A 16,288-nucleotide genomic window follows, 5' to 3' on the forward strand; every position below is an offset into this window, starting at 1 on the left:
TGAGATAATAAGTCAGAGCCCAGAGATAAGTCACAGGTTTGAGATAAGTCAGAGTACTAAGATAATAAGTCAGAGTTCTGAGATAATAAGTCACGGCTCCAAGATAATAAGTCACAGCCCAGAGATAATAAGTCAGAGCTCCAACATAATAAGTCAGAGCTCCGAGATAAGTCAGACTACTAAGATAATAAGTCACAGCTCCTACATAATAAGTTACAGCTCTGAGATAATAAGTCAGAGCTCCAAGATAATAAGTCAGAGCTCCAAGATAATAAGGCAGAGCTCTGAGATAAGTCACAGCTCTGAGATAAGTCAGAGCTCCAAGATAATAAGTCAGAACCCAGAGATAAGTCAGAGTACTAAGATAATAAGTCAGAGCTCCGAGATAATAAGTCAGAGCCCAGAGATAAGTCACAGCTCTGCGATAAAGGCCACATCTCACTAAGTGACATCACTAGCGACATCGCTGCTGAGTCACGGTTTTGGTGACGCAACAGCGATGTTGCTAGCGATGTCGCTGTGTGTGACATCCAGCAACGACTTTGTCCCTGCTGTGAGGTCGCCGGTCGTTGCTGAATGTCCTGGACCATTTTCTTCAAAGGCAATGTCCTGCTGGGCAGGAGGCATCGCTGTGTTTGACGCTGTGTGACAGGGTCACAGTGACTGCGGAGATCGTTATACAGGTCACTACTGCGACCCGTATCGTTACTGCGTCGTTGGTAAGGTCTGACTGTGTGACATCTCACCAGCGACTTACCAGCGACTTACCAGCGATCCCTATCAGGTTGCATCGTTTTTGGGATCGCTGGTAAGTCGCCAAATGTGACGGGGCTTAAGTCAGAGTACTAAGATAATAAGTCACAGCTCCGAGATAATAAGTCAGAGTTTTGAGAAAAGAGCAGTTTAAGATAAGACAGATATTACAAATAATGAGAGTGGATCCCACCCATAGATCTGCCTCCAGAGCCCCCTGTCCCAGGTGCCCCCGTGTCTGTGGGACACTCACTAGAGGACAGGACGCTTTCCATGAACTCCCGCTGACTGATCCTCCCATCCTGATCCCGGTCGATTCCTCGGAAGATGTCCAGGATGCGGGACTTCATCTGCCCGATCCACTGCATGTATCGCTTCCGCCAGACGGCAAAGTCAAAATGTGCAAACTCCTGCAACTGTGACAGAAGAGATCACAGGGTGAGCCGGGCATCCGGGACCCTCCGTGGATCCAGGAGTCAGGAGAGCACGGACCTCCTGCAGCCTCTGCTGAGCGCTCTGGAGACGACACTGACGGTCCAAGGCCAGGAACCACAGCTGCTGCCAGCGATTCAGGAGCTGCGCCATGTGCGGGGCCCGTGGTGCCAGGTCCTGAAGGGGAATCGATGGGCCCGTCTGGGGGGACTTCTCGGAGTTTTGCCTTTCTGAAATAGAAAACAGTGATTACATTTGAGGTTAGAAGAAAACCCCTGGGAATGGGAGCCGCTGGACACCAGGAGTTGCCATCAACCAGGAGAAGGTGGACACTGGGTATCGGGAGACTCTGGACACCAGGAGATACCAGGGACCAGGAGAAGGTGGACACTGGGTATCGGGAGACTCTGGACACCAGGAGATACCAGGGACCAGGAGAAGGTGGACACTGGGTATCGGGAGACTCTGGACACCAGGAGATGTCAGAGACCAGGAGAAGATGAACACTGGATATTGGGAGACTCTGGACACCAGGAGATGCCAGGGACCAGGAGGTGGTGGACACTGGGTATCAGGAGAAGCTGGACACCAGAAGATGCCAGGGACCAGGAGAAGGTGGACACTGGGTATCGGGAGAAGCTGGACACCAGGAGAAGCCAGGGACCAGGAGGTGGTGGACACTGGGTATCAGGAGAAGTTGGACACCAGGAGAAGGTGGACACTGGGTATCGGGAGATGCTGGACACCAGGAGATGCCAGGGACCAAGAGAAGGTTGACACTGGGTATTGGGAGACTCTGGACACCAGAAGATGCCAGGGACCAGGAGAAGGTGGACACTGAGTATCGGGAGAAGCTGGACATCAGGAGAAGCCAGGGACCAGGAGAAGGTGGACACTGGATATTGGGAGACTCTGGACACCAGGAGATGCCAGGGACCAGGAGAAGGTGGACACTCGGTATCGGGAGAAGCTGGACACCAGACGTTGCCAGGGACCGGGAGAAGGTGGACACTGGGTATCGGGAGGTGCTGGGCACCAACATAGTAGCAGGGCACCAGTGTATACATTTTTATTGTATGGTGGTCTGCTCTAGTACTGTGACAGACGTTGACTACTCACTTGCTGATGATTTACGGGCTGTTGTCGCTCTCGGATCTATGGCTTTACGCTTACAGCTCTTGGTGACTTTCTCCACCTCGGGCTCCTTGCGGTTCAGCTCCTCCATAAACACCTGAAAGAACCGACCACAGATGGTGAGGCAGAGTCACTCCAGAAGAAAAAAAGGAGGGAGGATAAGCGGCTGCGGAGCTCTACCGGCTCCACTTATCGCCTCGTCTGTTACATCTATCCTGCTGAACCTTCCCCCACAGAACGGCATCACATGGCACCATATGGGATCACATTTACTGATCGGTGGATGAGGAGCCCTACCGAGTGCTGGGCTATGAGCTCCTGCAGGGCGGCCATCTCTTCCGGGAGGGGCTCCTGGTCCCGTAAACTTAGCGCTTCCTCTGCCGCTGTGATCCAGTCCATCAGTCGAGCGACCTCTTCCCGCTCAGCGGCCAGAGACTGGATCTGAGCCTGAATGCGCTCCCCCTGCTGCCGGGCCCAGGACGTCACCTGCAGACACCGAGCGCACGGGTCACTACCAGCAGACTGCAGTACACATAGTTATAGATCTACATCGCCCCTGCGGGTCCCTGTGAATTATATCGCCCCCGTGTCTCCCTGTCCGTTCTGCAGATTGCACTGCCCCTTGTTTCACTGCTGGTCCTGCAGATTTGACCGCCCCCACGTCTCCCTGCTGTTACTGCAGATTACACCACCCTTGCATCTCCCTGCTGGTCCTGCAGATTGCACCGCCCTCGTAATCCTGCAGAGTGCACCGCCCCCGTAATCCTGCAGATTTCACTGACTCCATAGGTCCTTGCGGGTGCTGCAGATTGCACCTCCCCCACGTCTCTTTGCAGATTGCACCGCCCCCGCGTTTCCCTGCAGATTGCACCACCCCCGTGTTTCCTGCAGATTGCACCACCCCCGCGTTTCCCTGCAGATTGCACCGCCCCCGCATTTCCTGCAGATTGCAGACCCCCGTGTTTCCTGCAGATTGCACCACCCCCGCGTTCCCTGCAGATTGCACCGCCCCCGCGTTTCCCTGCAGATTGCACCGCCCCCGCGTTTCCCTGCAGATTGCACCGCCCCCGCGTTTCCTGCAGATTGCACCACCCCCGCGTTTCCTGCAGATTGCACCACCCCCGCGTTTCCTGCAGATTGCAGCACCCCCGCGTTTCCCTGCAGATTGCACCACCCCCGCGTTTCCTGCAGATTGCAGCACCCCCGCGTTTCTCTGCAGATTGCACGGCCCACGCGTTTCCTGCAGATTGCACCACCCCCGCCGGCCTGCACTCACCTCCTGGTAGCGGGTCTTGCTGATGTTCAGCCAGGACTTGATGGTGATAATGGAGTCGGGGTGACAGGCGGACAGGATCTCCTGCCCCAGGGACACAATGCACTCCAGCGCCATCTCCTGACACTGCAGGGTACTCATCAGCTCCTGGATATGAGAGTAATGTCACACAAGGGCACCGGGGGCCACATATCACAAGGGCCCCCCTCGTCCGTGCACCCACCTGCTGCTGGGTCTGACACTCCTTAAGCGCCTGCTCCTCCTCAGGAATCACCCCGCACTTCAGGGTCCGCTCAGACTCACTCAGACCCTCCAGGAAAGAACTCACCAGAGAGTGGAACTCCTGCGCCTGTGCGAGGGAAACCCCAAATATCAATATACTAACCCTGACAACCAGCCTGTATATAATGTGAGGTTGTCAACCCCCCTCTTACTGACCCCCAGCCTGTATACAGTGTGAGGTTGTCAGCCCCCCTCTTACTGACCCCCAGCCTGTATATAGTGTGAGGTTGTCAGCCCCCCTCTTACTGACCCCAGCCTGTATATAGTGTGAGGTTGTCAGCCCCCCTCTCTTACTGACCCCCAGCCTGTATACAGTGTGAGGTTGTCAGCCCCCCTCTTACTGACCCCCAGCCTGTATATAGTGTGAGGTTGTCAGCCCCCCTCTTACTGACCCCCAGCCTGTATATAGTGTGAGGTTGTCAGACCCCCTCTTACTGACCCCCAGCCTGTATATAGTGTGAGGTTGTCAGCCCCCCTCTTACTGACCCCAGCCTGTATATAGTGTGAGGTTGTCAGCCCCCCTCTTACTGACCCCCAGCCTGTATATAGTGTGAGGTTGTCAGACCCCCTCTTACTGACCCCCAGCCTGTATATAGTGTGAGGTTTTCAGCCCCCCTCTTACTGACCCCCAGCCTGTATATAGTGTGAGGTTGTCAGACCCCCTCTTACTGACCCCCAGCCTCTATATAGTGTGAGGTTGTCAGACCCCCTATTACTGACCCCCAGCCTGTATATAGTGTGAGGTTGTCAGCCCCCCTATTACTGACCCCCAGCCTGTATATAGTGTGAGGTTGTCAGACCCCCTCTTACTGACCCCCAGCCTCTATATAGTGTGAGGTTGTCAGACCCCCTCTTACTGACCCCCAGCCTGTATATAGTGTGAGGTTGTCAGCCCCCCTATTACTGACCCCCAGCCTGTATATAGTGTGAGGTTGTCAGCCCCCCTATTACTGACCCCCAGCCTGTGTATAGTGTGAGGTTGTCAGCCCCCCCTCTTACTGACCCCAGCCTGTGTATAGTGTGAGGTTGTCAGCCCCCCTATTACTGACCCCCAGCCTGTATATAGTGTGAGGTTGTCAGCCCCCCTCTTACTGTCCCCCAGCCTGTATATAGTGTGAGGTTGTCAGCCCCCCTCTTACTGTCCCCCAGCCTGTATATAGTGTGAGGTTGTCAGCCCCCCTCTTACTGACCCCCAGCCTGTATATAGTGTGAGGTTGTCAGCCCCCCTCTTACTGACCCCCAGCCTGTATATAGTGTGAGGTTGTCAGCCCCCCCTCTTACTGACCCCCAGCCTGTATATAGTGTGAGGTTTTCAGCCCCCCTCTTACTGACCCCCAGCCTGTATATAGTGTGAGGTTGTCAGACCCCCTCTTACTGACCCCCAGCCTCTATATAGTGTGAGGTTGTCAGACCCCCTCTTACTGACCCCCAGCCTGTATATAGTGTGAGGTTGTCAGCCCCCCTATTACTGACCCCCAGCCTGTGTATAGTGTGAGGTTGTCAGCCCCCCTCTTACTGACCCCCAGCCTGTATATAGTGTGAGGTTGTCAGCCCCCCTCTCTTACTGACCCCCAGCCTGTATATAGTGTGAGGTTGTCAGCCCCCCTATTACTGACCCCCAGCCTGTATATAGTGTGAGGTTGTCAGCCCCCCTCTTACTGACCCCCAGCCTGTATATAGTGTGAGGTTGTCAGACCCCCTCTTACTGACCCCCAGCCTGTATATAGTGTGAGGTTGTCAGCCCCCCTATTACTGACCCCCAGCCTGTATATAGTGTGAGGTTGTCAGCCCCCCTCTTACTGACCCCAGCCTGTATATAGTGTGAGGTTGTCAGCCCCCCTCTCTTACTGACCCCCAGCCTGTATACAGTGTGAGGTTGTCAGCCCCCCTCTTACTGACCCCCAGCCTGTATATAGTGTGAGGTTGTCAGCCCCCCTCTTACTGACCCCCAGCCTGTATATAGTGTGAGGTTGTCAGACCCCTCTTACTGACCCCCAGCCTGTATATAGTGTGAGGTTGTCAGCCCCCCTCTTACTGACCCCCAGCCTGTATATAGTGTGAGGTTGTCAGCCCCCCTCTTACTGACCCCCAGCCTGTATATAGTGTGAGGTTTTCAGCCCCCCTCTTACTGACCCCCAGCCTGTATATAGTGTGAGGTTGTCAGCCCCCCTCTTACTGACCCCCAGCCTGTATATAGTGTGAGGTTGTCAGCCCCCCTCTTACTGACCCCCAGCCTCTATATAGTGTGAGGTTGTCAGACCCCCTCTTACTGACCCCCAGCCTCTATATAGTGTGAGGTTGTCAGACCCCCTCTTACTGACCCCCAGCCTCTATATAGTGTGAGGTTGTCAGACCCCCTATTACTGACCCCCAGCCTGTATATAGTGTGAGGTTGTCAGCCCCCCTATTACTGACCCCCAGCCTGTATATAGTGTGAGGTTGTCAGCCCCCCTCTTACTGACCCCCAGCCTGTATATAGTGTGAGGTTGTCAGACCCCTCTTACTGACCCCCAGCCTGTATATAGTGTGAGGTTGTCAGCCCCCCTATTACTGACCCCCAGCCTGTATATAGTGTGAGGTTGTCAGCCCCCCTCTTACTGACCCCCAGCCTGTATATAGTGTGAGGTTGTCAGCCCCCCTCTTGCTGACCCCCAGCCTGTATACAGTGTGAGGTTGTCAGCCCCCCTCTTACTGACCCCCAGCCTGTATATAGTGTGAGGTTGTCAGCCCCCCTCTTACTGACCCCAGCCTGTATATAGTGTGAGGTTGTCAGCCCCCCTCTTACTGACCCCCAGCCTGTATATAGTGTGAGGTTGTCAGCCCCCCTCTTACTGACCCCCAGCCTGTATACAGTGTGAGGTTGTCAGCCCCCCTCTCTTACTGACCCCCAGCCTGTATACAGTGTGAGGTTGTCAGCCCCCCTCTTACTGACCCCCAGCCTGTATACAGTGTGAGGTTGTCAGCCCCCCTCTTACTGACCCCCAGCCTGTATATAGTGTGAGGTTGTCAGCCCCCCTCTTACTGACCCCCAGCCTGTATATAGTGTGAGGTTTTCAGCCCCCCTCTTACTGACCCCCAGCCTGTATATAGTGTGAGGTTGTCAGACCCCCTCTTACTGACCCCCAGCCTCTATATAGTGTGAGGTTGTCAGACCCCCTCTTACTGACCCCCAGCCTGTATATAGTGTGAGGTTGTCAGCCCCCCTATTACTGACCCCCAGCCTCTATATAGTGTGAGGTTGTCAGACCCCCTCTTACTGACCCCCAGCCTGTATATAGTGTGAGGTTGTCAGCCCCCCTCTTACTGACCCCCAGCCTCTATATAGTGTGAGGTTGTCAGACCCCCTCTTACTGACCCCCAGCCTCTATACAGTGTGAGGTTGTCAGCCCCCCTCTTACTGACCCCCAGCCTGTATATAGTGTGAGGTTGTCAGCCCCCCTCTTACTGACCCCCAGCCTGTATATAGTGTGAGGTTGTCAGCCCCCCTCTTACTGTCCCCCAGCCTGTATACAGTGTGAGGTTGTCAGCCCCCCTCTTACTGACCCCCAGCCTGTATATAGTGTGAGGTTGTCAGCCCCCCTCTTACTGACCCCCAGCCTGTATACAGTGTGAGGTTGTCAGCCCCCCTCTTACTGACCCCCAGCCTGTATATAGTGTGAGGTTGTCAGCCCCCCTCTTACTGACCCCCAGCCTGTATATAGTGTGAGGTTGTCAGCCCCCCTCTTACTGACCCCCAGCCTGTATATAGTGTGAGGTTGTCAGCCCCCCCTCTTACTGACCCCCAGCCTGTATATAGTGTGAGGTTTTCAGCCCCCCTCTTACTGACCCCCAGCCTGTATATAGTTGGAGGTTGTCAGACCCCCTCTTACTGACCCCCAGCCTCTATATAGTGTGAGGTTGTCAGCCCCCCCCTTACTGACCCCCAGCCTGTATATAGTGTGAGGTTGTCAGCCCCCCTATTACTGACCCCCAGCCTGTATATAGTGTGAGGTTGTCAGACCCCCTCTTACTGACCCCCAGCCTGTATATAGTGTGAGGTTGTCAGCCCCCCTATTACTGACCCCCAGCCTGTATATAGTGTGAGGTTGTCAGCCCCCCTATTACTGACCCCCAGCCTGTATATAGTGTGAGGTTGTCAGCCCCCCTCTCTTACTGACCCCAGCCTGTATATAGTGTGAGGTTGTCAGCCCCCCTATTACTGACCCCCAGCCTGTATATAGTGTGAGGTTGTCAGCCCCCCCTCTTACTGACCCCCAGCCTGTATATAGTGTGAGGTTGTCAGCCCCTCTCTTACTGACCCCCAGCCTGTATATAGTGTGAGGTTGTCAGCCCCCCTATTACTGACCCCCAGCCTGTGTATAGTGTGAGGTTGTCAGCCCCCCCTCTTACTGACCCCCAGCCTGTATATAGTGTGAGGTTGTCAGCCCCTCTCTTACTGACCCCCAGCCTGTATATAGTGTGAGGTTGTCAGCCCCCCTATTACTGACCCCCAGCCTGTATATAGTGTGAGGTTGTCAGCCCCCCTCTCTTACTGACCCCAGCCTGTATATAGTGTGAGGTTGTCAGCCCCCCTATTACTGACCCCCAGCCTGTATATAGTGTGAGGTTGTCAGCCCCCCTTTTACTGACCCCCAGCCTGTATATAGTGTGAGGTTGTCAGCCCCCCTCTTACTGTCCCCCAGCCTGTATATAGTGTGAGGTTGTCAGCCCCCCTCTTACTGACCCCCAGCCTGTATATAGTGTGAGGTTGTCAGACCCCCTCTTACTGACCCCCAGCCTGTATATAGTGTGAGGTTGTCAGCCCCCCTATTACTGACCCCCAGCCTGTATATAGTGTGAGGTTGTCAGCCCCCCTATTACTGACCCCCAGCCTGTATATAGTGTGAGGTTGTCAGCCCCCCTCTCTTACTGACCCCAGCCTGTATATAGTGTGAGGTTGTCAGCCCCCCTATTACTGACCCCCAGCCTGTATATAGTGTGAGGTTGTCAGCCCCCCTATTACTGACCCCCAGCCTGTGTATAGTGTGAGGTTGTCAGCCCCCCCTCTTACTGACCCCCAGCCTGTATATAGTGTGAGGTTGTCAGCCCCTCTCTTACTGACCCCCAGCCTGTATATAGTGTGAGGTTGTCAGCCCCCCTATTACTGACCCCCAGCCTGTATATAGTGTGAGGTTGTCAGCCCCCCTCTCTTACTGACCCCAGCCTGTATATAGTGTGAGGTTGTCAGCCCCCCTATTACTGACCCCCAGCCTGTATATAGTGTGAGGTTGTCAGCCCCCCTTTTACTGACCCCCAGCCTGTATATAGTGTGAGGTTGTCAGCCCCCCTCTTACTGTCCCCCAGCCTGTATATAGTGTGAGGTTGTCAGCCCCCCTCTTACTGACCCCCAGCCTGTATATAGTGTGAGGTTGTCAGCCCCCCTCTTACTGACCCCCAGCCTGTATATAGTGTGAGGTTGTCAGCCCCCCTCTTACTGACCCCCAGCCTGTATATAGTGTGAGGTTGTCAGCCCCCCTCTTACTGACCCCCAGCCTGTATATAGTGTGAGGTTGTCAGACCCCTCTTACTGACCCCCAGCCTGTATATAGTGTGAGGTTGTCAGCCCCCCTCTTACTGACCCCCAGCCTGTATATAGTGTGAGGTTGTCAGCCCCCCTATTACTGACCCCCAGCCTGTATATAGTGTGAGGTTGTCAGCCCCCCTATTACTGACCCCCAGCCTGTGTATAGTGTGAGGTTGTCAGCCCCCCTCTTACTGACCCCCAGCCTGTATATAGTGTGAGGTTGTCAGCCCCCCTATTACTGACCCCCAGCCTGTGTATAGTGTGAGGTTGTCAGCCCCCCTATTACTGACCCCCAGCCTGTATATAGTGTGAGGTTGTCAGCCCCCCTCTTACTGACCCCCAGCCTGTATATAGTGTGAGGTTGTCAGCCCCCCTCTTACTGACCCCAGCCTGTATATAGTGTGAGGTTGTCAGACCCCCTCTCTTACTGACCCCCAGCCTGTATACAGTGTGAGGTTGTCAGCCCCCCTATTACTGACCCCCAGCCTGTATATAGTGTGAGGTTGTCAGCCCCCCTCCCTCTTACTGACCCCCAGCCTGTATATAGTGTGAGGTTGTCAGCCCCCCCTTACTGACCCCCAGCCTGTATATAGTGTGAGGTTGTCAGACCCCCTCTCTTACTGACCCCCAGCCTGTATACAGTGTGAGGTTGTCAGCCCCCCTCTTACTGACCCCCAGCCTGTATATAGTGTGAGGTTGTCAGACCCCCTCTCTTACTGACCCCCAGCCTGTATATAGTGTGAGGTTGTCAGCCCCCCTCTTACTGACCCCCAGCCTGTATATAGTGTGAGGTTGTCAGCCCCCCTCTTACTGACCCCCAGCCTGTATATAGTGTGAGGTTGTCAGCCCCCCTCCCTCTTACTGACCCCCAGCCTGTATATAGTGTGAGGTTGTCAGCCCCCCTCTTACTGACCCCCAGCCTGTATATAGTGTGAGGTTGTCAGACCCCCTCTTACTGACCCCCAGCCTCTATATAGTGTGAGGTTGTCAGACCCCCTCTTGCTGACCCCCAGCCTGTATATAGTGTGAGGTTGTCAGACCCCTCTTACTGACCCCCAGCCTGTATATAGTGTGAGGTTGTCAGCCCCCCTCTTACTGACCCCCAGCCTGTATATAGTGTGAGGTTGTCAGACCCCCTCTTACTGACCCCCAGCCTGTATATAGTGTGAGGTTGTCAGCCCCCCTATTACTGACCCCCAGCCTGTATATAGTGTGAGGTTGTCAGCCCCCTCTTACTGACCCCCAGCCTGTATATAGTGTGAGGTTGTCAGCCCCTCTCTTACTGACCCCCAGCCTGTATATAGTGTGAGGTTGTCAGCCCCCCCCTTACTGACCCCCAGCCTGTATATAGTGTGAGGTTGTCAGCCCCCCTCTTACTGACCCCCAGCCTGTATATAGTGTGAGGTTGTCAGACCCCCTCTTACTGACCCCCAGCCTCTATATAGTGTGAGGTTGTCAGACCCCCTCTTGCTGACCCCCAGCCTGTATATAGTGTGAGGTTGTCAGACCCCTCTTACTGACCCCCAGCCTGTATATAGTGTGAGGTTGTCAGCCCCCCTCTTACTGACCCCCAGCCTGTATATAGTGTGAGGTTGTCAGACCCCCTCTTACTGACCCCCAGCCTGTATATAGTGTGAGGTTGTCAGCCCCCCTATTACTGACCCCCAGCCTGTATATAGTGTGAGGTTGTCAGCCCCCTCTTACTGACCCCCAGCCTGTATATAGTGTGAGGTTGTCAGCCCCTCTCTTACTGACCCCCAGCCTGTATATAGTGTGAGGTTGTCAGCCCCCCCCTTACTGACCCCCAGCCTGTATATAGTGTGAGGTTGTCAGACCCCCTCTTACTGACCCCCAGCCTGTATATAGTGTGAGGTTGTCAGCCCCCCTCTTACTGACCCCCAGCCTGTATATAGTGTGAGGTTGTCAGACCCCCTCTTACTGACCCCCAGCCTGTATATAGTGTGAGGTTGTCAGCCCCCCTATTACTGACCCCCAGCCTGTATATAGTGTGAGGTTGTCAGCCCCCTCTTACTGACCCCCAGCCTGTATATAGTGTGAGGTTGTCAGCCCCTCTCTTACTGACCCCCAGCCTGTATATAGTGTGAGGTTGTCAGCCCCCCCCCTTACTGACCCCCAGCCTGTATATAGTGTGAGGTTGTCAGACCCCCTCTTACTGACCCCCAGCCTGTATATAGTGTGAGGTTGTCAGCCCCCCTCTTACTGACCCCCAGCCTGTATATAGTGTGAGGTTGTCAGACCCCCTCTTACTGACCCCCAGCCTCTATATAGTGTGAGGTTGTCAGCCCCCCTATTACTGACCCCCAGCCTGTATATAGTGTGAGGTTGTCAGCCCCCCTCTTACTGACCCCCAGCCTGTATATAGTGTGAGGTTGTCAGACCCCCTCTTACTGACCCCCAGCCTGTATATAGTGTGAGGTTGTCAGCCCCCCCCTCTTACTGACCCCCAGCCTGTATATAGTGTGAGGTTGTCAGCCCCCCTATTACTGACCCCCAGCCTGTATATAGTGTGAGGTTGTCAGCCCCCCTCTTACTGACCCCCAGCCTGTATATAGTGTGAGGTTGTCAGACCCCCTCTTACTGACCCCCAGCCTGTATATAGTGTGAGGTTGTCAGCCCCCCCCTCTTACTGACCCCCAGCCTGTATATAGTGTGAGGTTGTCAGCCCCCCTATTACTGACCCCCAGCCTGTATATAGTGTGAGGTTGTCAGCCCCCCTCTTACTGACCCCCAGCCTGTATATAGTGTGAGGTTGTCAGCCCCCCTCTTACTGACCCCAGCCTGTATATAGTGTGAGGTTGTCAGCCCCTCTCTTACTGACCCCCAGCCTGTATATAGTGTGAGGTTGTCAGACCCCCTCTCTTACTGACCCCCAGCCTGTATACAGTGTGAGGTTGTCAGCCCCCCTATTACTGACCCCCAGCCTGTATATAGTGTGAGGTTGTCAGCCCCCCTCCCTCTTACTGACCCCCAGCCTGTATATAGTGTGAGGTTGTCAGCCCCCCCTTACTGACACCCAGCCTGTATATAGTGTGAGGTTGTCAGACCCCCTCTTACTGACCCCCAGCCTGTATATAGTGTGAGGTTGTCAGCCCCCCTCTTACTGACCCCCAGCCTGTATATAGTGTGAGGTTGTCAGACCCCCTCTTACTGACCCCCAGCCTCTATATAGTGTGAGGTTGTCAGCCCCCTCCCTCTTACTGACCCCCAGCCTGTATATAGTGTGAGGTTGTCAGCCCCCCTATTACTGACCCCCAGCCTGTATATAGTGTGAGGTTGTCAGCCCCCCTCCCTCTTACTGACCCCCAGCCTGTATATAGAGTGAGGTTGTCAGACCCCCTCTTACTGACCCCAGCCTGTATATAGTGTGAGGTTGTCAGCCCCCCTCTCTTACTGACCCCCAGCCTGTGTATAGTGTGAGGTTGTCAGACCCCCTCTTACTGACCCCAGCCTGTATATAGTGTGAGGTTGTCAGCCCCCCTCTCTTACTGACCCCCAGCCTGTATATAGTGTGAGGTTGTCAGCCCCCCTCTTACTGACCCCAGCCTGTGTATAGTGTGAGGTTGTCAGCCCCCCTCTTACTGACCCCCAGCCTGTATATAGTGTGAGGTTGTCAGCCCCCCTCTTACTGACCCCCAGCCTGTATATAGTGTGAGGTTGTCAGCCCCCCTCTTACTGACCCCCAGCCTGTATATAGTGTGAGGTTGTCAGCCCCCCTCTTACTGACCCCCAGCCTGTATATAGTGTGAGGTTGTCAGACCCCCTCTTACTGACCCCCAGCCTCTATATAGTGTGAGGTTGTCAGACCCCCTCTTACTGACCCCCAGCCTGTATATAGTGTGAGGTTGTCAGCCCCCCTATTACTGACCCCCAGCCTGTGTATAGTGTGAGGTTGTCAGCCCCCCTCTTACTGACCCCCAGCCTGTATATAGTGTGAGGTTGTCAGCCCCCCTCTTACTGACCCCCAGCCTGTATATAGTGTGAGGTTGTCAGCCCCCCTCTTACTGTCCCCCAGCCTGTATATAGTGTGAGGTTGTCAGCCCCCCTCTTACTGACCCCCAGCCTGTATATAGTGTGAGGTTGTCAGCCCCCCTCTTACTGACCCCCAGCCTGTATATAGTGTGAGGTTGTCAGCCCCCCCTCTTACTGACCCCCAGCCTGTATATAGTGTGAGGTTGTCAGCCCCCCTCTTGCTGACCCCCAGCCTGTATATAGTGTGAGGTTGTCAGCCCCCCCCTTTTACTGACCCCCAGCCTGTATACAGTGTGAGGTTGTCAGCCCCTCTCTTACTGACCCCCAGCCTGTATATAGTGTGAGGTTGTCAGCCCCCCCCCCTCTTACTGACCCCCAGCCTGTATATAGTGTGAGGTTGTCAGCCCCCCCTCTTACTGACCCCCAGCCTGTATATAGTGTGAGGTTGTCAGACCCCTCTTACTGACCCCCAGCCTGTATATAGTGTGAGGTTGTCAGACCCCCTCTTGCTGACCCCCAGCCTGTATATAGTGTGAGGTTGTCAGACCCCTCTTACTGACCCCCAGCCTGAATATAGTGTGAGGTTGTCAGACCCCCTCTTGCTGACCCCCAGCCTGTATATAGTGTGAGGTTGTCAGACCCCTCTTACTGACCCCCAGCCTCTATATAGTGTGAGGTTGTCAGACCCCCTCTTACTGACCCCCAGCCTGTGTATAGTGTGAGGTTGTCAGCCCCCCTCTTACTGACCCCCAGCCTGTGTATAGTGTGAGGTTGTCAGCCCCCCTCTTACTGACCCCCAGCCTGTATATAGTGTGAGGTTGTCAGCCCCCCTCTTACTGACCCCCAGCCTGTGTATAGTGTGAGGTTGTCAGCCCCCCTCTTACTGACCCCCAGCCTGAATATAGTGTGAGGTTGTCAGACCCCCTCTTGCTGACCCCCAGCCTGTATATAGTGTGAGGTTGTCAGACCCCTCTTACTGACCCCCAGCCTGTATATAGTGTGAGGTTGTCAGACCCCTCTTACTGACCCCCAGCCTGTATATAGTGTGAGGTTGTCAGCCCCCCCCGGTGTTGCCTCTGGTGAGGTTGTCGGGTTGTCGGCAGTTGTGGCCTCGGCCTCCGGACACGGACCTGTCGCAGCGAGGCCTCCAGTTTCGCCTGCTTGCTGACGGACAGCTGACACACGAGGTCCCAGCGGTGGCTCAGCTCCTCCATCTGTCTCTGCAGCCAGTGCGAGTCCGTCCCGACGCCCCCCCGGCTTAGGTCCCGGACGGAGTGCCTGAGGGTCTTCATGGAGCCCGCTCTCTTCCCCAGCTCTTTCTGGAACGCCTGGACACAAGAGATTGGACTGGAGTGAGATGACGCAGTTTCCATATCTGCCACTAGTAGTGATTGGTGAACCCAGGCTTTAAAATTCGGGATCCGCACCGGATACCTAGTGTCCATTCACCAACCCCCAACACGGACTCTCAGGGAACTCCGCGTAACAGATTCAGCCAACCAGATAGTTAAAAAAAAAGGAAAATGAAAGAAAATGGGGAATGAAGCCGGAGCGTTACACTTACCAAGTCTCCTGCGCAGCTATAACAATGCTTCCAGGGCCGCTCATTAGATCTCATACATATTCACTACTTCCCCCGCCCACCAGCAGCCCTGTCGTGTGATTGGTTGCAGTCAGACCATGCCCCCACTCTCTGTGACAGCGTCTGTGATTGGTTGGAATCACACACTCGGTCTGCGTCTTTATAGTGGAGTAAAAATAAAAAAGTAAATAAATAAATTGGCGTAGGGTCTCCTTATATTATGATACCCAGCACAGATGAAGCCACATCCACAGGCTGCAGCCCCCAGCCGTGCACTTATCTTGACTGTGTATAATAAGAGGAACATCATGCAGCTTTTTTTTTTAATAAATATTTTTTACAAATAGCCTGTGTTCACCTTAATTTTGATACCCAGCTAAAATAAAGCCGACAGCTGGGGGCTGGTATTCTCAGGCTGGGGAGACCCATGGTTATTGGGACCCACCCAGCCTAAAAATAGCACCCTGCAGCCGCCCAGGATTGTCGCATCCATTAGATGTGTACAGTCCCGGAACTTTACCCAGCTCATCCCAATTGCCCTAGTGCAGTGGCAATTGGGGTACTAATGGGGGTTAATGACAGCCCACAGCTGCCACTAAGCCCTAGATTAGTAATGAGAGGCATCAATGAGAACCCCCATTACTAATCTGTAAGTGAGAAGAAATAAACACAAAAAATCCTTTATTTGAAATAAAATCCAAGAAAAAACACCCTGATTCTCTTCTTTCTCCAATTTATTAACCCTCAAACACCCAGTTCCGATGTAATCCACATGAGGTCCCATGATGATTCCGGCTCTGCTACGTCCTGAAGTCACAGCGCGCGGGTACAGAACATGACTGTCCACTGTGGCTTCAGACAGAGACTGACTGATCCGCATCACTCAGATTATCTGCAAATTAATCAATGATCGGCACTCACTTTCATCTTGTTTGTTTATTAATATATTGTCTTCAAGTCATCATATACGATAATGTATAGACTATGGTATATGATGACTTGAGGAAAATAAATAGAAAACCAAGATGAAAGTGAGTGCGGATCATTGATAATTCATTAGCGCTGGAGTCCATCCTCTGATACAAGGAAGGGGCAGAGCCACCTCAATGTATTTCTGGATCAGTTTGTCTGTGGTCACAGCGGTTTTGATGCAGTATTGATGTGTCTTTTTGTCAGGAGCTGTAGATGTGGTGCAGGAATACGGTGTATTAATTTCAGCACCAAATTTGTATCTCCTGGCAGAAAACTGCAGCTAAACAGCATCAAAACTGTTTTGTGC

General features: G+C 53.9%; 1 protein-coding gene across 3 annotated transcripts in view; it reads right to left on the reverse strand.

The window, feature by feature from the left end:
• The window catches only part of LOC142316948 (microtubule-actin cross-linking factor 1, isoforms 6/7-like), a 204,694-nt gene that overhangs the window by 8,482 nt on the left and 179,924 nt on the right, over positions 1 to 16,288 (reverse strand). For all 3 annotated transcript variants that reach the window (XM_075352764.1, XM_075352765.1, XM_075352766.1), the window contains exons 28-34: positions 14,558 to 14,755; positions 3,816 to 3,941; positions 3,596 to 3,739; positions 2,617 to 2,805; positions 2,305 to 2,416; positions 1,246 to 1,415; positions 1,007 to 1,169 (exon numbers count right to left, since the gene is read on the reverse strand). In XM_075352764.1, the coding sequence (XP_075208879.1) occupies positions 1,007 to 1,169; positions 1,246 to 1,415; positions 2,305 to 2,416; positions 2,617 to 2,805; positions 3,596 to 3,739; positions 3,816 to 3,941; positions 14,558 to 14,755 (1,102 nt within the window). The remainder of the gene's footprint in view (positions 1 to 1,006; positions 1,170 to 1,245; positions 1,416 to 2,304; positions 2,417 to 2,616; positions 2,806 to 3,595; positions 3,740 to 3,815; positions 3,942 to 14,557; positions 14,756 to 16,288) is intronic.

The sequence above is a fragment of the Anomaloglossus baeobatrachus genome, chromosome 6 (assembly GCF_048569485.1).
Source record: "Anomaloglossus baeobatrachus isolate aAnoBae1 chromosome 6, aAnoBae1.hap1, whole genome shotgun sequence".
Classification (NCBI taxonomy): Eukaryota; Metazoa; Chordata; class Amphibia; order Anura; family Aromobatidae; genus Anomaloglossus; species Anomaloglossus baeobatrachus.